This window comes from Pelodiscus sinensis, chromosome 1 (genome assembly GCF_052426305.1).
Source record: "Pelodiscus sinensis isolate ZL-2025 chromosome 1, ASM5242630v1, whole genome shotgun sequence".
Taxonomy (NCBI): Eukaryota; Metazoa; Chordata; order Testudines; family Trionychidae; genus Pelodiscus; species Pelodiscus sinensis.
In genome coordinates this window covers 130,309,709-130,334,197 of record NC_143052.1, presented here as the reverse complement: position 1 = coordinate 130,334,197, position 24,489 = coordinate 130,309,709, and the positions used below count along the sequence as shown (strand labels likewise).

At 42.0% G+C, this 24,489-nt stretch overlaps 1 protein-coding gene across 4 annotated transcripts in view; it reads left to right on the top strand.

The window, feature by feature from the left end:
* DUSP16 (dual specificity phosphatase 16) overlaps positions 1-24,489 on the top strand; it is an 89,078-nt gene that overhangs the window by 39,083 nt on the left and 25,506 nt on the right. For all 4 annotated transcript variants that reach the window (XM_075901133.2, XM_075901123.2, XM_075901127.2 and 1 more), the window contains 2 exons: positions 2,655-3,246; positions 4,437-4,575. In XM_075901133.2, the coding sequence (XP_075757248.1) occupies positions 3,016-3,246; positions 4,437-4,575 (370 nt within the window). In that variant the 5' untranslated portion in view covers positions 2,655-3,015. The remainder of the gene's footprint in view (positions 1-2,654; positions 3,247-4,436; positions 4,576-24,489) is intronic.

Here is a 24,489-nt window from a genome sequence, read left to right as displayed (position 1 = left end):
GAAGAGTTCTGGGGTTGGAGAATGAAATGTAATCGTGGAATTAAAAACCTGAGTCATGCATATGTTCAAGGACTACAAATTCAGATTTGCATGGGCAGACATTAAAAACAAATGAAAAAAAAAAAAAAAAACCTGTAAAAGCTGTACAGATTCCCAGAACTCCAGGGCAGGAGTAGAACATAAAAGCCACTTTTTACTTTTTTTTAAAAATTGACTAAATTTCAAATTGACTGTCCTTTTTAAAAATAATATGCAGTATCTAACTAGCAGTGTTGGATGTCACAATTTATTTCTGGGGAAAGTACAGTATGGTGACGTTCAATGTTGATGACTTAATGTCATCCTCATATCTAGAATTACAAAACATCAGCCAGTTAACTTTAGTACCTGTGATCATCCTGTAAATAGGGTTTGCTAAGATCTTTCCTGGTCCAAAGATCAGCAAGATAATGACCTGCTTATGACAAGGCAATTAAGTGCAGCCTCATGATGTTGTCATTTATGTTGCAGTGGAGCACAATGAGCTGACTCAGAACCCCATGATGCAACTTAGAATGTAACAGTAGCAGCCCCACCAACTGAGGTGAAGCTAAAGTCAAAGTGTGTGTAACAAATTACCATTATGTTAATATAACCAGAAGCTTGCAGGTTACAAAACTGTATTAGAAAATGTACTAAAAGGACTTTCTAAAAGAGACACATCTAGAAAGACAGACAGACAGACAGACAGACAGACAGACAGACAGACAGACAGACAGACTGACTGACTGACTGACTGACTGACTGACTGACTGACTGACTGACTGACTGACTGACTGACTGACTGACTGACTGACTGACTGACTGGAAACTGGTCATATAAATTTATTTTTAGGGCCTTTAAAAAGAATCTGTGGCTCTTTAGAAATACTTTTGGGCTCTAGAGCAATATGTATTTCACGAAGTCGGAACGAACTGAATAGGAATAGTGGCAATTTGCCATGAAGCAGTGGGGTCTTGGCAAATAGATACATAACATTTTATCAACCCAAGTGACTGCTTATGTAAAAGTCTGGAATTTTTCTTGCTCTAGTAAATGCAACACTGTTCTCCGTAACAAGTTATTTATCCAAGGATTTTAAAAAATTAACTCTTTCTGTAAGAGTGAACCTAGTTCACTTTTCTGAATTATTTGGGTACATGATGGTAGCTGCTTGAATAATCTGGAATCAGTCTAATTATCAGAGCACCTACTGCTGTGGGATTTCCTACTCTCAAATGACCTGTTACTATAGCAGAAGCCATGGGTACAATCATTTCTGAATTAATTTGAATTCATGAGCTTATCACAATAAAGATGTTGTTTTCTTCAGACTTGACTCTGCGAGATGTTAAGTGCCTCCTGCAGGGTGCTGAGCTCTTCAACTCCACTTGTAATCAGTGGGATTGAAAAGCATTCGCCACCTTGCACACTTGGAACCTGTGTTGGTTTAGGCTTGCAGATGTGTTCCGGGAGACCCTGATGTACACTGGGAAATCTGCAATCCCATCCTTTCCTCTGCACTGCTCCCAGTTCAGGATTAGGGCTGTAAATGATGAGTTCTACCTTAGAAGTAGTGTGGATCAGTGAGATGAATAGTTATACATTGCTCTTGACTCTGTTTATCTGAGGAAGTGGGTTTTGCCCACAAAAACTCATGATACTTGTATATATTTGCAGAACCACATGTAAACCAGCACAGAATGCAACCACTTATAGCACCGCCTATATTGCAAGCATAAATGGTTCATGCTGGGTACATCTGCACTTCAAGTAGACAGCTGTGGAGGGCACACGCCAACTGACATGGACTAAGGGGTTGTTTAAGTGCACTGTAGACATTTAGGCTCTGGCTGCAGCCTGAGCTCTGGGACCTGAACGTCTGCATGGTGCAGTGGAGACAAGCCCTTAGTAATGAGCTCTGCTGAAGTCAACTCTGAATGGTATTTTGCATGTACGTAAATGTTTGCACCACACCTTTCACAAGTCCAGTTAAACTGAACCAACAGGGCTTGGCATGGTGAATTTCTCTAGCATAGACAAGACTTCTGTCATTAGTACTCTGTGTTGAATGAGAACCCAAAATGTCTGGGTCCTGTAGGTCTCTTCAATCACCTTCTCCAATCAGGGGAATTGATGTACCATTTTAGCTCTGGAAAATTTCCATTCACACTTGCCCTCACCTCTAAGGTGAAACTTTTAAGTGTGTGTGTAGGTTCACACACACAATCATTTTCAAAGCACCAGGCTCTTACATTTCTCTAATAAAATGTAGGTCTTCTCACTAACTCTGCTGTAGCACAGCCAAACAAACTTTTCTGAATAAAAACTCCACTGCTTAGGCCAGTGTCAGACAATTCTCTTCTAACACACAGTCCTATGAAGAGATTGATTCAGTGGCAACAAAATTCTGAGTGTGTTTGCCTGAATGGGGTAACTGTAGAGCCCAGATAGTTGGAGTTGAGTCAGAACCCACACGTCCAGATATTATCCATACTCTTTGGAATGTACAGCAAAGACAATGTGAAGCTTCAAGTATATATTAAAAATGTAATGTCTGTAGAATACTGGGTTAGATTGTGATAACATCAAATACTGTGTACTTACAGCTCTTTCTTCTTCTTCTTCTTCTTAGGCACTGAGTCTGGTGGTAAAGCTGGGAGCATAGGTAAAGAATGATGTAATGCAGTAGCAGCCCAAAAGCATCTTTTGTTTGAATTGTGAAATGGCTACTCCATAGTTGGTTCCTGATGAATCAGATGTGAGGGGCTGCTTTGTGGAATGAGTCCTTTGTAGCAGCGCATCAACTGGAAGCAGGAGACATTCACTTGGAGGGCTCTTTCTGAAAATGGGTTTAACTTTTCTTTTGCCAGCCACTACCAGCATGACCTCATACACTTTCAGTACAATGGAGTGGCTAAGCCTTTGAGTACATAGCCATTACATCATCTCTGCAAATTAGAGAGGGAGGTGGTAAAAGAGGCCTTATTGTTGTCATGGCTGATGAGGTGATCAGGACTCAACTCATGGTTGCTGAGAGATTGGCGGCTTTACTGGAAAGTGGCACAGAAAAATTGCTACTGATTGATAGCCGCCCCTTTGTGGAATACAATACGTTCCACATCTCGGATGCTATCAATATCAACTGCTCCAAGCTTATGAAGCGGAGGCTGCAGCAGGACAAAGTGGTGATTACAGAACTCATTCAACATTCAGCAAAACACAAGGTAAGGGTGGCTTTGCTTTTTTTTTTCCTTTCTAAGAGGGTGTGGAAGTCAAATTTTAAAATAAAATTAACCTATTCTGTAGTGAAATGATAATCTGCACACTTCCATAACTTGATCTAGTTCTAAAGAGCTATAGTAATTTAACTATTGATGAAGTGTTGTTATAAATTAGTCATATTTTAAGAATTTAAGATTACTCCAGTTAAAAAAAACAAAAATCAATTCACCTTTTTATTAACTGTGTAAAAGAGGGTTTTGTGTATTATGGTCCTTTATATATAGCTAATTCGTATTTCCACTCTATTTTTGCAAATTAAACACCGAACATCTTGGTGCATGAAATATAGTCAATCTTATGGTAAGGAACCAATTGAGAGACCAACATGGAGAGAACTGTATTTCATACTTTTCAGGGATTGTTTAGAATGGCCTTTTAGGGCAGCAAGGATTGCTTAATAAGGGGTTTGTATGTTATGGAAAGAAATGTGTACATTGCAAACCCCCGCTCCCCCATTCTGGAGAAATGTAAGATACAGTTCTCTCTCCCTTTGGTTTAACTCTGAATTGCTTCTTTTAAATCCAAATAAAATGTAAGTGTAATTTAAATGGATCTCTATTTTCAAATTTTATTTAAGAGGTCTATCAGTGTTTCCAAAATATTTTGGGTGTGGGAGAAAAGATGGAGAGAGGAGAAATAGACAGATACTCGCTCTGCATGAATGTTTTGCTTCAGGTTGACATTTTATACATAGTGTAATCTGGAATGTATAATTTTCAAAAAATTAAGTTAACATGTTTTATAGGTGTAATAAAATAGAATTGCAGCAGTTTAATGTCTTTGGAGAGGTAAATAGTTTGAGAGAAGAAACTAAAGTTTACTGCTTTATATTTGCATGCAAAACATCCTTATTTCAGGTAAACTTTTTTGTTTAAAGTGGCTCAGTTTTGCCCAGTGGACAAACCTCATGCAAGCTTCAGCCCTGATCAGACATTCCATTTACTGTACCTAGAGGGATATGGTTCAGTCAGGTCTAATAAGTATAAAAATATCATTTTTTATGTAAAATCCAGGTACTGGAATCACTGGACAGTAAATATGTAGGGTCTCTTAGTTCTGTTGTGTAAGGGGCGGGGAAGGGGGAGGGGAAGTTTCCTATCCTTTCCCTTACCTTCGATTCTTTGCTTTTCAGATTGAGACTGACTGCAAGCAGGAGGTGGTGGTATATGATCACAGTTCCAAGGATGTTGCCTCTCTCTCATCTGACTGCTTTCTTACTGTACTTCTGGGCAAGCTGGAGAACAACTTCAACTCTGTACACTTACTTTCAGGTAGGATGCAAGATTGCTCGAGAGAGGGAGGGTATAATTCTGTATGTAAAGAGAGTGTGCATGCTTTTGCCTTTGTGCATATATTAAGGAAAGTATTCTACTGAACATGCTATAGTCAGTTTATTTAAGTTTATACACTTCACTGTAGGGTTTAAAAATAGTTACAGTACTAAGTGCAGATGTATACATTGCACATGCAGGCCTCTCTATAAAGCTTAAGGTCCTGACTTCTATTTACACTATGGCTCCATAAAATGAGAATTGGGCTTTAGACCTTTTTACCTAGAAATGTTGATTATATTTGTCCCTGTAGTTGCATTAGGAATGCAGTGCCTGGCTCTCAAAGCCTTGGGAAGGTGGGGGGCAGGGAGGGAGAGGAGTGTCCCTTCATCGCTGAGCCAGATCATAGAACTAAAATGTCCACACTCTGGAAACAAACACCATATTCTCCATCTTGTGTGGCTTTAAAAATCTATTCTCTCCTTTCCACTACTCTCAAATTTCCCAAAGTCTGAACTGGCAAAAGAGAGAGCTGATATTCTACCGGATTAGGGTTTTTTTGGGGGGGAGCAGGGGGGCGTGTTTGAGGATTGAAGGAGGGGAGCAGCAGGCTCTCCTATTCAGAAGAAGATGGACAGACACACATTTCATACCATGTAAAGGGGGAGGAAGTGGGCAGAAGAGAGAACTCTACATAGAAATGGGCAAGCTAACACTGTAGGGTAAGTGGACCAATGGGAGGCGTGCACACATCAGTTTAGGGTGGATTTTGGTCTTTGGGCCGAAGAGGAACCAACAATACTGTGGATGCAGCACACTCTGCTTTTAGAGATGTGGCTTGCATCTTCTACTCTAGTTCCTGCATCCTTATCTGGGCAAGTGAGGGAGAAGGGACGATCTTCTTGAGCTGAAACGAAGGTTTGCAGGGCTTGTTTATCAAGGGAGGGAACATTTTCAAAAACTCGCCTTCCAAAAACAAAACAACAACAACAAAGACCCTCAAAGAAACTACTTCAGTTACTGGGAAGGCAAAGGTGCATAGAAATTAAGGAGACAATGGTTATAAGAAAACGAAATGTAGGGGATATGGGTGAAGGGAAGAAATTCTAAAGAAATATTTCCTTTGTAACTGGAGGGTGCATTTGCGGTTTCATGATTTCATCCAATGTTAGTGGTGAATGGCTTTGGTTGTTGACAGAAACGAAAGAAAATTGGCCAGTTCTAACTTGGAAAAGCTGGGTATAGGGATCAAAGGGAGATCGTCCACCAGAAAGAAACTAAATGATTGCTGCTATTGATCCAGTGAAAAGTCTCCTGTGCTTGAAGCAAAATGAAGTTATGGGATAAAATCCTACCCTTGAACACCTGCTTTTGACTTCAGTGGGCGTTCTGCACAGACACAGTGGAACTATAACTGTCAGGGTGCTCAGAGACTAGTTTTATTACTTGGCTTTCTTATCAAGAGGTTATGCTCCTGAGCTTTACTTTCTGTCTCCTACACAAGAAGAATTACTTGGCTGTAGAGCCATCCCCCACTCCACTCAATAAGCAGGAATAGAGTTACCCTCAGGGCACTGGATACATTCATTGAGAGGCACTGAGATATGTGACTAATGCTCTATTAAAATTGAAACTGTTTTTTGTTTACAATGGACTTGTTAGAAGCAGTTCATGCCACATCATTAATCCCTTTTCTCATGAAACGTTTCCAGTGTCTAACCTGTCCAATTGGCTGCATTGAGGTGTGGTTTTTGTTTGTGTGTTTTTTTGGGTCCCTCCCCCACCTCAAAAAAAAAAAAAAAAAAAAAGACCTGCACTGGATTGTTACACCATGTCACAGTACAGAGTATTTACACTTAATGCTCCCAGAGGGGAGACTGACCAAATTCGTATGCTCTGTAGTATGTAAGGGACAGAGCACCTACGGAGGAACCTGAGAGAGGCAGCTAGAGAACTCCATGAGGCTTCCCTCTTGGGATTTTCAGGGAGCTGTCATCCATAAATGGGGATGGGCAAATGAGTCACTGGACCAGTGAAGAAAAGATACCAAAGTCCTGTAGAGACTGACTCTCTGGTGCATCTATTGTCAGTTTCCTATTAGTGGTATCGTTTGTGTCAATTGTGATGGAAGCGCAATAGGACTCGAAGCTGGAGTGTGTATGTATATGTGTGTGAGAGGGACAGTGTGTAAGAGGGACAGTGGGTGAGTGTGTAAGAGGGACAGTGGGTGCTGAGCAGGGAAACATGTTCAGTCTCCTGTTCTGCTCCCATCCCCCTCCTAATTCCTACAATGCAGTCACACAGACTTTTCTGTGGAATCCAGTAGAAGAGTGAGTGATAAAGCAGAGGAAAAGCACCTCAGCTCTCCAGGCCCAGGGAAATCCCACTTTTTGTAGGTCATATTTACAGATTTATTTGTGTGTTTGTTTAATGTTTGTTTATATGATGTAACATTTATTTAATTTAAAGATTTCTTATTAGCACTCCAGTTGTGTATTTTGTCTAGCCTGGCCTAAACTATTAAAGTGCTAGTTGGTCTAGGCTCCTCCACTAAAGTTGAGCCCTTACCAGCAAGTGTGACTACCTGATGTCAGTGCACTAGGGAGTGTCGCCCTGGCCCCGGGCAGGAAGCGCAGTCCCAGCAGGACTAAGGGCAGTGAGCCTACTGCGAGGAGCAGGATGGACCTCCCCTGGTCCAGAAAACTGTCATTTGGGACCACTCAGGTCCCAAGGGTGCTAAATCAGCAAGGTCCCAACTGTATATACTTTAACGTGCATTTATAAAGCTTTTTCCTAAGTGAAGGAGAGGCTGTATTATTCACCACCATGTAGAGTGCGGCTCATCAGTTTTTTGTGGTTGCTGAATACAAAGATAATGGAGAGGTGGAAATATTTGCTATTCGTAGTAGATTAATAACTATGCTACTTCAGGAAACGTTTGCCAAATAATTGTATCAATTTTATAGCAGTTTCTTATGTGTATACTCAAGGCATGCTGCTTCATCTCCAAGTTTCCTTCTTTTATATCCAGCTTCCTCTTTTTTTTAGTATTCATTTAGGAAAATATCTTGCCCAGTGTACAATTCTGTTTTTTAATAGAAGGTTAATAACTAGAAAAGGAGCAAGTCTTATACAACTGGTGGACAAAGTGGTAGATTGTGCCACAGTATGAAATATAATCTTAGAAAAGTTGTCTTTTCTGCTTGGGAGTATTTTAAGTAGGAATCTAATGGAATGAAAATTTTTGCCTGTTTTAAAAAAAGGTTAGTGTAAAAAAAAATTTTAAGCAATAGATTGCTGGTGTCTTGCTCTGTAAAAGACTGAATAAAATTCTTCCCTCAGCAAGTTGATTACAAATGCTTGTAAAATGTTTATGGCTCATAACAAGTTCAGGGGTCAAGGCACCTTGAAGAAAGGAAAAACCTTAGTCTAAAGGTTTATTCTTAATCACTGTGTAGTTTATTTAAAATGGTGACCTGAAATAAACAAGTGCAGGAGGAGGAAAATGTTACTCAACATCCAGTTAATAGAATTCTTGGGAGTGATCTCACTCACTGATCCCCATTTCTGAATGTTCAGTGAGTTGTTTTGGCATCCTTTTTTAACTGAGGCTTTATAAAGGCAACCTTCTCCTCCCCACCCCCTGTCTGCTTTTAATTGAAACTACAGCTGGAAAACTCCTTACAGGGGCACTGTTAGTTAAACTCCTTAATTTGACCTAGTAAAAACACTTCAAATTTTGGCGGCAACGTTCTTGGGAGTCTAAAGACCTGTTTTGGCTTGTGAATTTACTACCGTGCTTATGATATTGAAAAATGGGCACTCAGTGCTTACCCCTATTCCATCAGTGGCACAACGTCCATGGATTTAAATGGGAGCAGGATTTGAAGGGGAGGGAGAAAGTGATTTGAACATTGTTCCTAGCTCGTAAACTGGATGGTGGCTCACAGAGGACCTTTTTTAAGAGAAGCTGTTTTTGTTGTAGTGCTTATGTGTTGAAGGAGCAGAACCATAATGCGAATGTATAAATGTCTAGATCCAGGCCTGCATCTGCAATCCTTTGTTACACACAGTTCTAGTCATTTCATTGGGATTGCCTTTGGGTAGGGAGTGCTGGTGGCAATAGGGCAATTCTCTGTCGGTCACTGAATTGCCACGTGTGCCTGAGGAACCCATATACTGCTAGAACTGGCATCTTATCCATTCATCCAACATGAATAAGGCCAGTTATAGAAAATGTGCATGAGATCGTGTTTTCGCTAGCTCCAGAGCACTGTAGTAGAAGAATGTGGCGTTTGCAAATTCATGCATTCAACCGCTAGGAAATGCCAGAAAGAAGGTTACCTGTGCAACCCTAATTTGGCCCCCATGTACATCTACAGTATGGCACAATAGCTAATGACATGATCACATAATTTGTTTATACAGGACCTTTTCCTTATTTGTCACACAGGATTAATTCAGTATTTTTGTATCTTCGTCATTCAGTGTGTGGTTCTATGCCTTATAGACCCTTCTTTCGGCCATGTACACACAGATCACCAGCAGAGTTGGTATCTGTGGTTCTCCAGAGCAGTCCCGTACTACCTTACTTATGACATAACTCTTAGAAGCTAACAGCCTGCTGTTTATGTGAACACCGTTGGAGAGGGATGGAGATGCACTCTGCGAGTGGGTTGGGCTCACAGCTATTTCCTAGCAAGTGTCACCTGGAAACAGAGTTCAATTCCAGGTTCTAATCATTTATAGGTTCCTCCTGTCTCAATTCTCTCCCTCTTGACTTGAATCCCAGAGCGGGGAGGAGCAGAGGACAGAGGTAGAAGCGACTGGTGAGGAGGGATTTGTGGGGTCACTGGCCATGAGATGCCCCCTCTGCCCAGGGAAGGGCTGAGACAACCTCCTCTGCCCAAGCCCTGATCCTTCCCTTCCCTCTCTCTACCTCTTCCCCCAACTGAGGCAGCTGGGGTGTGTGCGCGCCCACAGCAAGGTTCCAGTCCCTTCTCCCGCACTCACCAGCAGAGGCAGAGGGAAGTGGAGTAAGGCAGCCCCATCTCGCTTTGCTCCCCCAGCTGCGTTACTCCACTCCTGCCGGGAGTGCGGGGGTGGTACCACCGCCTCTCCCAGAGTGGTGCAGCCAGGAGAACAAAGCATGTGGGGTTGCCTTGCTCTGCTTCCCCCACTTCTGCCAGTGAGTGCGTCCAGTGAGGAAGTGGCACCTCCTTGCCTAAGTTCTGGCTGGTCCCTTGCCCCTCCTGCCCACTCTGTGTGGGGGCACATGACCCTTCATGCCCCTTTTATACTTCCTGCTCCACATCACACCCCCCTCACGCCCGGACAGATGGTCTCTCTTCTTTCCGTTCAAAAAGAACTTCAAAAAGATCTCCACAAACTGAGTGATTGGGCAACAAAATGGAAAATGAAATTTAATGTGGATAAGTGTAAAGTAATACACACTGGAAAAAATAACCCCAATTATGTGTACAGTATGATGGGGGCTAATTTGGCTACGACTATGGTACGCCCACATTTTGAATACTGTGTACAGATGTGGTCTCCTCACCTCAAAAAAGATATTTTGGCCTTGAAAAAGGGTTCAGAAAAGGGCAACTAAAATGATTAGGGGTTTGGAACGGGTCCCATATGAAGAGAAGCTAAAGCGACTGGGACTTTTCAGTTTAGAAAAGAGGAGACTACGGGGGGATATGATAGAGGTATATAAAATCATAAATGGTGTGAAGAGGTTGAATAAAGAAAAGTTATTTATTAGTTCCCATAATAGAAGAACTAGAGGACACCAAATGAAATTAATGGGTAGCAGGTTTAAAACTAATAAAAGAAAGTTCTTCTTCACAAGCACATGGTCAACCCGTGGAACTCCTTGCCAGAGGAGGCTGTGAAGGCTAGGACTATAACCGAGTTTAAAGAGAAGCTAGCTAATTTCATGGAGGTTAGGTCCATAAAAGGCTATTAGCCAGGGGATAGAAATGGTGTCCCTGGCCTCTGTTTGTCAGAGGCTGGAGATGGATGGCACGAGACAAATCGCTTGATCATTGTCTTCCGTCCATCTTCTCTGGGCCACAGTCGGCAGACAGGCTACTGGGCTAGATGGACCTTTGGCCTGACCCAGTACAGCCATTCTTCTGTTCTGATGTTCAGTTCTGGTACCTGGCACCACCCTGGCCTCAGGCAGCCAAGTGGAGCAGTTGCAAAAGTCCGTTGGCCCTTGTAGGCATGGGAGGGAATATGTGCAGTTAGCTACAGACAGGGGTTGGCACATGCCCAGTGCAGACAAAATCTTGGGAGAATTTATCTGCAAAACTTTTTTTTTTCTCAGAAGCTTATAACTTGGCCACATTTGGATAGCTACCCCTTCTCCCTCTGAGACCGCAAAAGCTCATCCTTTACCTCTGGGTAGGCCCCTTGCCAAACTTCAGTTCTCTGCTTGAAAGCATGGAAGTGCTAGAGCTTTTCAAAAAATTCTATTTTTTTAATGGGTCTGCAGTATATTCAGGGGCGGAGGAGAGCGCCGCGGGGCCCAGGGTCCCGGGCAGCGAAATTTTGCGGGGCCCCTCCTTTGACACGGCACATGCGCCGTGGCACCATGGTGCATGCGTGGGGCCTCGGGAAGCGCGGGGCCCGGGGCAACCGCCCCGCTCGCCCTGCCCTAAATCCGCCACTGAGTATATTCTTCCCTCAACTAAGAAATGGCCAAACTGTTTCTGATTAAACTTCTCCTCCCTGCCCCTTTCTCTCACACTTCTTTCCTCCTCCTCCCCCCCCCCCCCCAAAAAAAAAGCCCAAAATAGATTCCTGGCATGTAAAAGCTCAGCCTTCATGGTTGAAGTTTTTACAAAGTTCTAAGCAACTGAATACAGTTTAATAATGGAAAGTGACAGGCAATCTGAGCTATAAATCTTTCTACCTGCATCACTTATGATTCAACTCCTTCAGTTAGCATCAGTGAGTTTCATTCTTAAGGATTAGAGAACTAGGGAGAGGTTTTCAAAGGCACAAATGATAGGTGCCTGACTGCCATTTGAAAACACTGTCCTGCACACAGTTTTACTTCTGGAACAGCCTTAGTAAAGACTTTTGTGCTCTTAAGTGTTCCTCAGTCGATCTCATTTGGCCTCCCCAGCACACAGTTCCTGGGCCTGCTGTTAGCACTGTACAGAAATCGATGTTCTGGCCTAACCCCCACGGATGAGCACTGTAAAGCATCCCAGCAAATGGGGCTATGATCTGGCTAGGAGACTTCTATTCATTGCTATACTAATAATGGACTTTGTGTTTTAATCTGGGCTAAGAACTCGACAAAAATCTGTGTGAAGGGCTAGAACTGGAGAGCGCAAGGAGGGAAAAAAAAGTTGTCTGCTGAAATGGCACTGTTCCTAACCGAACTCTGCTGCGTGAACTTATGTAATGGAAAATAGTAGGTGTCCCTGTTTAGCTGAGCTGGAATGCATGAACTGTAATGAGCTGAGTAGATCTGCAGTTCATTTAAACAAGGTGGAAGCATTGCAGATTCATAAAAATTCAGACCACTTTTTTTTTTTAACTTTCTTTGCTATGAATGGGGGGTGGCTGTAGCTTTAGATAAATATTTTAATATGTATGGGGGTGGGGAAATACAGAATGGGAACACAGTTTTGAAGGTGCCATTCATAAACCACAATTGAAGAATATAAAATCCTACTAGAAGGAAAGTACTCTCTTCCCTGAATAGTGGTAGAGATGTAGCCGTGTTAGTCTGGGGTAGCTGAAGCAAAATGCAGGACAATGTAGCACTTTAAAGACTAACAAGATGGTTTATTAGATGATGAGCTTTCGTGGGCCAGACCCACTTCCTCAGATCAAATAATGGAAGAAAACAGTCACAACCATATATACCAAAGGATACAATTTTAAAAAAATGAACACACATGAAAAGGACAAATCACATTACAGAACAGAAGGGGGATGGGGGGGGGGAAGGAAGGTGAATGCCAGTGAGTTAATGATATTAGAGGTGGGGAAGGGGAAATGTCTGTGAGTTAATAGTATTAGAGGTGATAATTGGGGAAGCTATCTTTGTAATGTGTAAGATAGTTGGGGTCTTTATTAAGTCCGGTGCGGAGGGTGTCGAATTTTAGCATGAATGCCAGTTCAGAGGATTCCCTTTCAAGTGCAGATAGAAGTTCTTGTAATTGTATACTTACAGATTTTTATATTAATACTGTTGAATTTTGCTATTGAATGGTACATAAGCCATCTCTAAAACCCTCACATGACCTCAGTCTCAGTTCAGCTCTTGTTTGGAGAATAGAAACTTTTAAAATTCTTGTTTGCTCTTACGGGCTTTGGATCTAGGCTAGACTTCTTTATGTTGTTTCAGTACATTTGCTACTGAGAATATCCACATATGAAAACAGAAATGTGGTAGATAAGTTGGACTTGGTTATCTATTTGGTTAGCCTGATTACTTTGCATACATTCTTTAAACAATTAGAAATGTTGGTACATAGCTTCATTTTTTTAATGAACTTTTTATTTAAAGGAGTATTAGTCCCCCTTTTTAAAATTCACAAATGGAAGTGGGCCTACCTGAGGAGGGGAAAAAAAAAAATCCAGAAGTCGTTTGGTTTTCTGGATTGTAAGTAGGAAATCTTTTATCGATCATTTGCTGTGTCTCTAGTTAATGCTTGCTGTCACCTGAAATTTGGATTCTGCCATCTCTCACTTCCCATGCCTCCTGACCTAACATCAATTAAATGAATATTTAACTCAGAGATAATATGCATAGCCATTCCCAAAGTCAAGCTTGGCAGTGCTGAGAAACTGATAAAAAGATGAGTAGGGTGTATGGGGTTTTTTTGTTTTTTGGTTTTTTTTCCTTCTTTTCTTTTCCCTCCTATGTATGTTGAGAGGGTACATTGAAGAAAAGTCTCACGATTTAACTCTGATAATCTCTAAATAGAATCCAAGATTGGAAAATCAAACTGAAAGAAACTAAAGGGTGATAAAATCTTTGTTTTGGGGCTCCTCCAACAGACCATTTACCCTTTCAAACAAACGCTGTTACGAGTTTGATCTCTAGCTTCAGTCAAGTAGCTAAGGAAGGAGTTGTTCTGTGAATCTTGCCTCATATCCATATGTAGGTGGCTTTTGGTTTTTCAGAAACATGTTTGTCAGGCTACAAGGTGTTGTGCTAAATATTTCAAGAGGGAAAAAAATTAAACATGCTTTCTCTTTGGAGTTCATTTTAATAGGTGTTCTGTAAGATTTCCAATAACCTCATTCAAATCTCTAAACTGTGGTATATAAAATTAACTTTGTTTCTATCAGTTTGAGCAAGACACAACTTCAACTCTATTGATGTTTTAACCTCTCTCAGATAGAGATCCTCACTAAAAGTCAGCTTTCTCTCACCTTCTCCTACATTCAGTTCCTTCTCTCTTCCTCTTCTCCTGGGCTGCTAGGGTTGTCACCCATCCAGGTTTTACTTCACTATCTGGGTTTTGATTTCTGAGTCTAGATGCCATTTAGGTTGACAAGTGTTCAGTTTTCAACCAGAAAGTTCAGTCAGAGGGAACCTGGCAACCCTAAATGGTGCACAGACTGAAAGTCCGGTTACTGAGGGCAGGGAGGAAGCATTGGGTCATTAACCCACACCAGCCTTTGCACAGCTGGGGCTGCCTCCTACCTGTATGCCATCTCCTTGAGATGATCCAGTGAGCAACATGGGGATCCCATTACCTGCAGTTAGAAAGCTGGTGCAACCCTTCTGGGCTTTGCCACTAGATTTTTGGAAGAGAGGAACTGCACTGGGCTCCCGTCAGAGTGCGTGATGTTGCTCCTCTTCAACAGAAGCATAAGGAGAAAATGAAGTGATACGTGGAACTCTCTGTCCTTCTTACTAAGGGTGTATTGCATTACGCAGCTTTAGTGACAAAGTTATGTTGACGCAGCCTTGCCACTAAAAGTCAGTGTGTGTGAATGTTGTTTCATGACACTTGACAGCAAATACTTTTATCCGCAATGATTGGGTTTTGCACTCCTGCTAGAGAAGCGTTTACACATGCGCTTGCTGTGGCAAAACTTCTGCTGTTCACAAGCAGGATCTTTAAGCACCTGTGAGACAACGTAACTCTTCATACAAGCTGAATTTCCTGACGGTCTCAATAACGAGGACATTTTTGGCTTAGGAGGAGATAAGGTACTAACACACACGGCTCTTGCTTTCTAGGGCTTTTGTCAACACATTCTCAACCCACTTTAAAAGGGGCACTCATTTCTAGACACTTAAGGGGAAAATTTCAGTTGTTGAATCCCTAAAGTACTTGTGGGCATTTAGTGATTAGTGTACAGCATGTCTTAATCTTCTCAAAGTAACTTTTTAAAGTGAGGTTAGAAGGAAGGTTTGCCTAGTGGTTAGTGATTTCTTTTTATTGTGTACTATCTAGAAGTGTGAGCTGAGGTCAGGATCCTATACAATCATAGAACCATAGAGCTGGAAGAGACCTCAGAAGGTCATCAAGTCCAGCCCCCTGCTCTAGGGGACCAATCCCAACTAACTCAACCCAGCCAGGGCTTTGTCAAGCTGAGACTTAAACACTTCTAGGGATGCAGACTCCACTAGAGTAACCCATTCCAGTGCTTCACCACTCTCCTAGTGAAATAGTTTTTCCTAATATCCAACCTGGACCTCTCCCACCACAACTTGAGACCACTGTTCCTTGTTCTGCCATCCATCACTACTGAGAACAGCCTTTCTCTATCCTCTTTGGAACCTCCCTGCAGGAAGTTTAAGGCTGTTATCAAATCTCCCCTCACTCTTCTCTTCTGCAGACTAAACAGACCCAACTCCCTCAGCCTCTCCTCAGAGGCAGGGCTCGACAAACTATGTAATCTACTCGCCTTTGGCGAGTAGATTACAACCCGGAAGAGCCAGGTTTGGGCGATCTGTGCATGCATAGAATGATCTGCACATGCACAGATCGCTGGACAGCGCAGCTGGTGAGCAGGGCTCGCCGCAGCTCAGCAAACCCTGCTCGTAGGTTATATGCTCCAGCCCCCTAATCATTTTGGTTGCCCTCCGCTGGACCCTCTCCAATGCGTCCACATCCTTTTTGTAGTGGGGATCCCAGAACTGGACACAATACTCCAGATGTGGCCTCACCAGAACCGAATAAAGATGAATAATCGCATCTCTGGATCTGCTGGCAATGCTCCTCTTAATGCAACCTAATATGCCATTAGCCTTCTTGGCTACAAGGGCACACTGTTGACTCATATCCAGCTTCTCATCCACTGTAATCCCCAGGTCCTTTTCTGGAGAACTACTACTTAGCTGGTTGGTCCCCAGCTATAAGGTACATACTCAGTGAAAAGATTAATTCTACCCCAGAGAATTCTTTGTCATGCACTTAGGTGGTAAAAGATGGATACAAGAGACAGTGGGGACTATAAGGCAGGGGTTTTCAAATTTTTTTCTGGTGACCCAGTTGAAGACCCTTTTTTGCCCATGTTCCTACATACACTTTTGATTACAGTGTAGGCTCCAGGGTCAGACTGGAGATGAGGGGTTAGGGGTGGAGGAGGTGGCTCTGGGCTGGGCCAGGGGATTGGTGCACTGGGTTGGGGCACAGGCTTATTTCTGGTGGCCCCCAGTTAGTGGTGCAGCGGGGGTGCTGATGCAGGCTTCCGTGTGTCATGTCACCCTGGACCGCTCTGCACCCTGAAAGTGGCCAGCAGCAGGTCCAGCTCCTAGGTGGAGGCACACAAGCAGTTCATAGAATCATAGAACCATAAAACTGGAAGAGACCTCAGAAGGTCATCAAGTCCAGCCCCCTGCTCTAGGCAGGACCAATCCCACCTAAATCAACCTGGCCAGAGCTTTGTCAAGCCGAGACTTAAACACCTCTAGGGATGGAGACTCCACTACTTCCCTAGGTAACCCATTCCAGTGCTTCACCACCCTCCTAGTGAAATAGTTTTTCCTGATATCCAACCTGGACCTCTCCCACTGCAACTTGAGACCATTGCTCCTTGTTCTGCCATCTGTCACTACGGAGAACAGCCTTTCTCCATCCTCTTTGGAACCTCCCTTCAGGAAGTTGAAGGCTACTAACAAATCCCCCCTCTCTCTTCGCTTCTGCAGACTAAATAGACCCAAGTCCCTCAGCCGCTCCTCATAAGTCATATGCTCCAGCCCTCTAATAATTTTGGTTGCCCTCCGCTGGACCTTCTCCAATGCGTCCACATCCTTTTTGTAGTGGGGGGCCCAGAACTGGACACAATACTCCAGATATGGCCTCACCAAAGCCGAATAAAGGGGAATAATGACATCTGTGGATCTGCTGGCAATGCTCCTCTTAATGCAACCTAATATGCCATTAGCCTTCTTGGCTACAAGGGCACACTGTTGACTCATATCCAGCTTCTCATCCACTGTAACCCCCAGGTCCTTTTCTGCAGAACTACTACTTAACTGGTTGGTCCCCAGCTTGTAACTATGTTTGGGATTCTTCCATCCCAAGTCCTCATCAGATTTCTTGTGGCCCAATCCTCCAATTTGTCTAAGTCACTCTGGACCCTATCTCCACCGAGCCAGTTACCTCATCATAGAAGCTAATCAGATTGCGTGTTGCTCTCGCCGGTATGCACTGTCCCTTCTGGAGATGGAGCTTGGGGCAACATGTGGAGCCCCATGGCTCCCTTACCTGAGAGCCAGACCTGTTGCTGACCTCTTCTGGGACGCAGCACAGTCCATGGTGCCCCGATAGGCAGGAAGCCTGCTTTAGCATCCCCTCTCGTCACCTGATCACCCTACAGCAAGGCGACCCTGTGCCTGTTATTCCACGACCCAGTGCCAGGTCACTAGCTGTACTTTAAAAACCACTGCTTTAGGGTAACACACTGATCAGACTAGTCTAACAGTCTCCAGCAGCCTACTTGCTGTTGAGTATTTTCTGCGCACCACTGCAGAGGTGAGGACGAGTTGTTGTTGTTTTCAGGAGGATTTGAAAGAGGATATCATAGTGGTCTTGTGGAGCTTAGCAGGAAGTTCCTTCCCTGCACAAGTGGACTGCATTGGAGACAGGACAATGGTGAAATTGGACTGATAGGCAGAGAAGTCTGGCATCTGGAGCAGGGATCGTTACTGCTTATTACTAATCAGAGAGGAGTTAGGGACAGCTAACCTATTCATGGACTTAAAATTAGAGATGAGTAGCTTGTGTTTGTGGTAAAAAGAGGGTGTTTGAGGAAGCTAGAGACTAAGAGTTATGAGATTTGGATTTTGAGTTAAGTGACTACCAGGGACTTCTTGTGTGACTACTTTACCTCCACTCTGTCTTTGTTCTCCACATATAAAATGGGGATAACACCTATCTTGCAGGGGTGAGGAAACTTTATAAAAGGGCCTTTAAGCTGCTCTCAGCAAGCATGCTATGCAAATTAAGTATTTTTATTCAGAATCTGCCAATATTTAAATTTTGCTGAAATCTGCCAATTTATTTTTCATCCACACTACCCATTGAAGTGTGTATGAAGTCCTAGTTTGAACCACCTGAAGGAACTGTAAGGTGTGAATACTTAAAATAAGTCCCTGGAACATAGCACAAGGAGAGGAGACTTGTAATTTCCCCCCTAGCTTAAAATGCCTTTGCAGTAGGATTTCATCTTGAATAGTTAAATGGGTATTAGAGCATACTGGTAATATGTTTAAGCTACAGACTCTATTGTTATTTGCACTTTATAAATCTAGGGTGTAGATCCAAAATCTAGGGTGTAGATCCAGAATCTAGCACAATCTGCTCCTATAATAGATTATTCAAAAGCGGCGAGGAGTCCTGTGGCACTTTATAAACTAACTGAAGTGTTGGAGCATAAGCTTTCGTGGGCAAAGACCCACTTCGTCAGATGCATGTAGTGGAAATTTCCAGAGGCAGGTATAAATATGCAGGCCAGAATCAGGCTGGAGATGAGGAGGTGGAACCAATCAAGGAGGATGAGGCCCACTTCTAGTAGCTGATCTGGAGGTGTGAATTCCAAGAGAGCAGAAGCTGCTTTTGTAGTTAGCTAGCCATTCACAGTCTTTGTTTAATCCAGAGCTGATTGTGTCAAACTTGAAGATGAACTGTAGCTCAGCAGTTTCTCTTTGAAGTCTGGTCCTGAAGTTTTTTTTTCTGCAGGATGGCTACCTTTTTTTGGTAGCAACTATATTTATCTACATAATTGCAGTTCCCATTGGCTGCGGGAATGTGAGTGGCGGGACGTGGTGCGGACCGAAAGCCACTTTCCACAACTGCCATTGTCTGGTAACAGCGGTCCACCACCAATGGAAGCTAGAACGTAAATGTAGCAGGGGGGGTTCGCCAGGAGCTAACCCTGGTGGGCCAGATCCAGCCCAGAGGCTGGCTTTTGCCCACTCCTGAGCTAGAACACACATGCAGCAGGCACCAACAATATTTCCCCACATTGTCGCTCTACCCCGTTTTGACTTAGAGGGAACAGTGAAGAAATAGATGGATAGAACCAGGTGAGACCCAGAAGTCACCCTACTTTAGGACAGGCCCAACAAGGAAAATAACAGAATATCATTGGTCATCACCTACAGCCCCCAGCTTAACCCCACCAGCACATCATTGACAATCTACAATCTATCCTGGAAAACTCCCTCATTCTCACAGACCCTGGGGCCAAGGTCTTGCCTACAGACAGCCCATTTCAGATAGCAAGTACTCCCCATCAGCTACACACCACACCTCAGATACACTCCCCCAGGAACCTCCCCCTGCAACAAACCCTGTTGCCATCCCTGTCCATATATGTATACAAACGACACCATCATAGGACCTAACCACACAAGTCACACCATCAGGGGCTCATACACCTGCACATTCACTAATGTGATACATCATCAAGTGCCAGCAATGCCCCTTTGCCATGTATATTGGACAGTGTTTATGCCAAAAGTTAAATGGACACAAATCGGACATCAAGAAAGGTAACGTACATAATAAAACTGCTGGAGAACACTTTCTAACCTCCCTCGACATTCAATAATGGATTTCAAAGTAGCCATCCTTCTACCAAAAAAACTTCAAAACCAAGTTACAAAGGGAAACAGCTGATCTGCAATTCATTTGCAAATTCAGCACAATCACATCAGAATTGAATGAAGATTTAAAACTGATTAACAGACTACAAAAGCCATTTCCTGAACCCCATCAGCTGCTGTGAATGAGCCACTTCCACCCTGACTTGATTAGTTAACACTGGTCTTACTCTTGATAAGTATCTTCTTTCTTTTGTTGTACATATATCTAGCCCGGCCTCTGTAATTTCCACTCCAATTCATCTGATGAAGTGGATTTTACCATGAAAGCTTATGCCCTAATAAATCTGTTGGTTCCTAAGATGCCACAGAACTCCTAGTTGTTTTTGCAATTCTAGGAGTAGTTCTCTGTCTATGCCTCTGTCTTCACAGGTATTGGTAATTAAACTGGAGATTTTCAAGAACCTGAAGTTTTTCCTACAGACTAGATGTGACAATTAACAGTGCCAAATTTCTGGTCTGTGTGCCATCATTCAGGTACCCTATAGTCAAGGTGAGCAGTGTGGACCTATCCCTGTACTAAGATAATACATTTGAACTAGAAAATAACTCCACATGAGAAGGTTTGTGAAATCTTTTAATCTCTGCTAGATTTGACCTTATATTATTTTCTGAGTTACCTAAGAAGGGAGTTGAAACTTCTCTGGAATTATGATGATTGTTAAAGAACCCTACCTTATTAGAACAATCATAACACATGTAAACTATATTACGAATCTTGAATGCTTTGATCAAAGGGAGGTTGAGCAGCTACCACGTTTCAGGGTAATTAAATGGGAGACTGGATTTTGGCAGATTCCTGTAAATGGAAGTGGAGGCATGCAGGGCCAGATTAAGCTCTTTGTAGGCCCTAGGCGCACTCATAATTGTAGCCCCTTACATTAGACTATATAGAAATATGTAAGAGAGCGATGTTCTATCATCTACGCACCTAATATCACCAACTTAAATTTTCGCTCTTGAAAGTGGTGTACTATATGAAAAATTCATGGTACTTCATTCTAAAATAACAGCCATTTTGTTGTATACTGCAATTATACTTAGGATTCACCTGATAATTAATTGGCTGATAAGGAGAAAAGTAAGGTATTGCCGCCACCGCTATGACTGTAAAATTCACAGATTAATGCATTGCGCCGCAGAGCTGATAACTTGGCAAGATCGTTCAATGCCATTTACAAAATAACAGTACATTGGCTGATGCTAGCCATATATTTCTGCCAGAAAAAGTGTTTAGTAATAGCCTTGGGTTTCTGAAACACAACTGTGAAATGCAAACACTGTAGTAAGAAGCAGTGTTCCTTCAAACGTTTTCCATCCTTGGACGGGTTGAATTTTCTTATGTGCAACACCAATGAAAATGACCAACCTAGATATAAGCCTGTATTTTAAACAGGTATGGAAGACAGATTTTAAAACGGGATAATTAACAAGGAGCAATGCTTGTGATATTTATATAATATCAAATAAAAAGAAAATTAACAATATCCTGGGACTACATGTATTTTATCATCCTTTCTAACAACTCAAGGTGGTAGACACACCAAAATGCATATTACCCACACATAGCTCAGCTTTAAGATGCTAAAGCAATCTGAGTCAACTGGAAACAGTCATGCTCTCCTTGCAAATATTAATACAATATTTACCTACTCTGGAAGGGAGAGAAAAAGGCACGCACTCAGGCTTATTCAGTTTCTCTGGGATGTCAACTCTTAATTTGATTCATAAGTGCCAGAACTATACCACATAAAAAAAGATCTGGCCTTAATGCACCTCTCCAAACAAATTTTAAATTGTAATGGAAATCACTTGTCTGGAATCCAACTCTAATTGAAAGTCCAAAGAAATAAACAGGTTCCATGGCAAAGTTCTTCCAGTTTTAAAAATGTACCATGTATGTATTAGTAACAAAGGATACTAGTAACAAATGTATTAGTAACAAAGGATTTTAAAATAAAGATTAGTCTTCAGATAAACGGTGCAAAAATCCGTTAAAAGAATCCTGAAGCCATTAACACCTATGTAAACTTTCTTTGAAATGTAATCATGCAAATGTCATGAACTAGGCCTAGCCATGTAATCTTTATCTACAAAAACAACCTACCTGCTTTACAATAGAAAAACACCAATACAAGTAAAGTCAGGTCCTGCATTAAGATCTGCTAATGCAGAAACTCTCCAGCTTCTGTATTTGTTTGCTCTCTATCTGTCTCCTTCCCTCCATTGAATTGATCTTCAATATTTGCACATGTATTCTAATACAAAATAGTAAATTAAGTGTGATTTAGCAGTTTTCTTTTCTTCTTTTGAGTCAATTATGAATTTTTCATAGGCCCTATATTTTTCGTAGGCCCTGTGCCTAATGGAAAATCTGATCTTGGAGGCATGTATGCAAGGAAAGCTGGCTTTACAGTAGAGATCTGGGTGGGGAGCACTGGGTTTCTGCCGCGCACCAGCATTTTGAGTTGCTAAAACACTGAAGGCTTTTGGCACCTTAACATAGTTTCATAGAAACTCCATTTAAGAATCATAGCCACAAGTAATGAACTAAACAAGTCTGCACTAGAATGCACTGTGGCACATCAATATGTTGACTGTATTCAGACCGCTGCCTAACTCATTGAGAAGAATCTAATTCAGTCTAACAAGCTACCTAGCTAATTTAGATTTGGCCAATTATATCGAATTGTCACTTCTTGTAGAGCTGTATCTTCCAAACTTGATTAGTAAGTTTTCAGAACCAAAACAAAAAGCTGAACTGTAATGGTGGATATGTTTTCAGACCAGTACAGTTCAACTGATTTAATGTTCAAATCCATTTACTGTGGGACCAGACCTTTTTCCAAACCAAAAGTGAAAATTGCCAATGCAAAAATATGATTCTGCCATTAATTGGTGCTAAAAAGCGAAATCCATTATACATCTGTTTGTCCATATTATGTAAATAGTTTGCAGTGAAATGCCACTTTAGCAGGTTAACCTCATGTAAAATAATGACATTACTCCTTTGGAACTGGCAATCAAGTTTTTTTCATACAGTAAACAAGAAATGACAATGTAGTTTGATGAACAGAAACAGGTTTCCATTTAATGTATTGATATGATGTGAGCTCATCTGTGCTTTATTTGCAGGGTTCAGGGAATCTTTCAAAACCTTCTTTTAAAAAGGCCTTCACATTTCTGCACTTACTGGAGAGACTATTGCTTGTGTTTTGAAAACAGAATGAAAATGACTCCAATTCACATTTCTAGGAAATTCTCTCCTCCTCACCTGCACCCTTTTAAAAGAAAAAAGTAAAGAAGGGGCTTTGTTTTGTGGAAAGTCAAAGTTGTTTGATTCCAATTTCCCATTAAAGCATGGAAGAACCTGAATAACTCAATAATGTTGTTTAAAAACAAGTATTTCAGAGTTCTTCTTGACTTTGTCATTCTCTCTAATTCCAGTCCTTTGTGCATTTGGCAGCTGCCCTGATTGCTAGGGCTACAAAGCATAGTTTGCCAGATATTTCAAACAGTGAGGGTTATCCTTGTGGGTTACCCTTGGCTAGAAGTTGAGCTGAGATTTACCCAAACTTAGTAGGAGGTTAGGACCTAGGACTGGTTAAGTTTATCAAAAGCTTCAGTGAAACTTTATTAAACCACTAGCTCTGTTAATGACCTGTAGATGTTCTTGCTACAGTTTCAACATGCCTGTGTGATTGATTTACTGTTTGCAAGGGCTGGAGTGGTGGTAGCAAATGGGTTTCTTTTTTTTTAAGAAATGAGTGCCAAAAGAAAAGCATTTTCTGTTCCTAAAACAAACAGCAGAGTGCTGCAAATCTGATCTTGCCACTAGCCTACTTCCAATTGAAGTACTTGTGGAGATGATTTAAAGATTAGGTTTGCCTTGGCAGAAAGGTGATGCACAGGTTATGAAAGTGGTTGCTATACAAATAAAATTGCATTTCTTCCTTTTTTTGAAGGTAGGCTTTGTGCTCTCTGTCCTACCAGGTTAGTTTTACAGTTACTTTTACAGCAAGACAATATGTAATATCACTAACTAAAGCACTGTTGTTGTGTAGGAAGATGCTTAGGTAGGGGCATGCCAGTTTTCAGCCTGCTAGTACACAGGTATGGAACACAATATTTATAGCCAGATACTTGAAGTACGATGGGATACTTTTTTGCTATCAGAACATTTTTATCTAAAAACCTGAGTATCATAATTCATTATTTCTGATGTTGAAACTCTGACAAAAAAAGTATGGACAATTCCAAGTCTTTGGGCTGGAATTTAGTTTCATTCCCATGTTACGGATTAGAGTTATGGTATAGACAGATGTGGTTTTCTGTTCCCAGTACTATGCTATTTATTTGGATCAGAAAGCAATAAATTGGGTTGAGACATTTCCTAGTGATATCTGTCAATATTTTCACTTTATTGGGGCTGTATTTCTGTGGATAATGGCTGTTGTGTGGGTTGGTCTGCTGTTGCAGGGAAGAGAAAATAAAAAGCAGTTAACAGAAGGGATCTAAAGATGACCTAGTCGTTTAAATATTGCAGCTGATTTTGAAGGGAGCGTGGTATTGTAAAGGTAGACCAAGTAAATAAGAAACAAGGCTTGGATCTCACATCCATTGAAGAAAGTGGCTCTGTGGAAGAGAGTACTCTCTGCAGGCACCCCCTGGCTGGACAGGACATGGTGGCTTCTCTTTTGGCAGCCCTTGAGTGTCAGCACAACTTCAGGCTTCGCAGGTCTTCGAGTTTGGCTCCACGGTCTTTGTACCACTGCCCTAGGAAGTCCTAGAGGAGAGCCCAGATCCACTCTGCT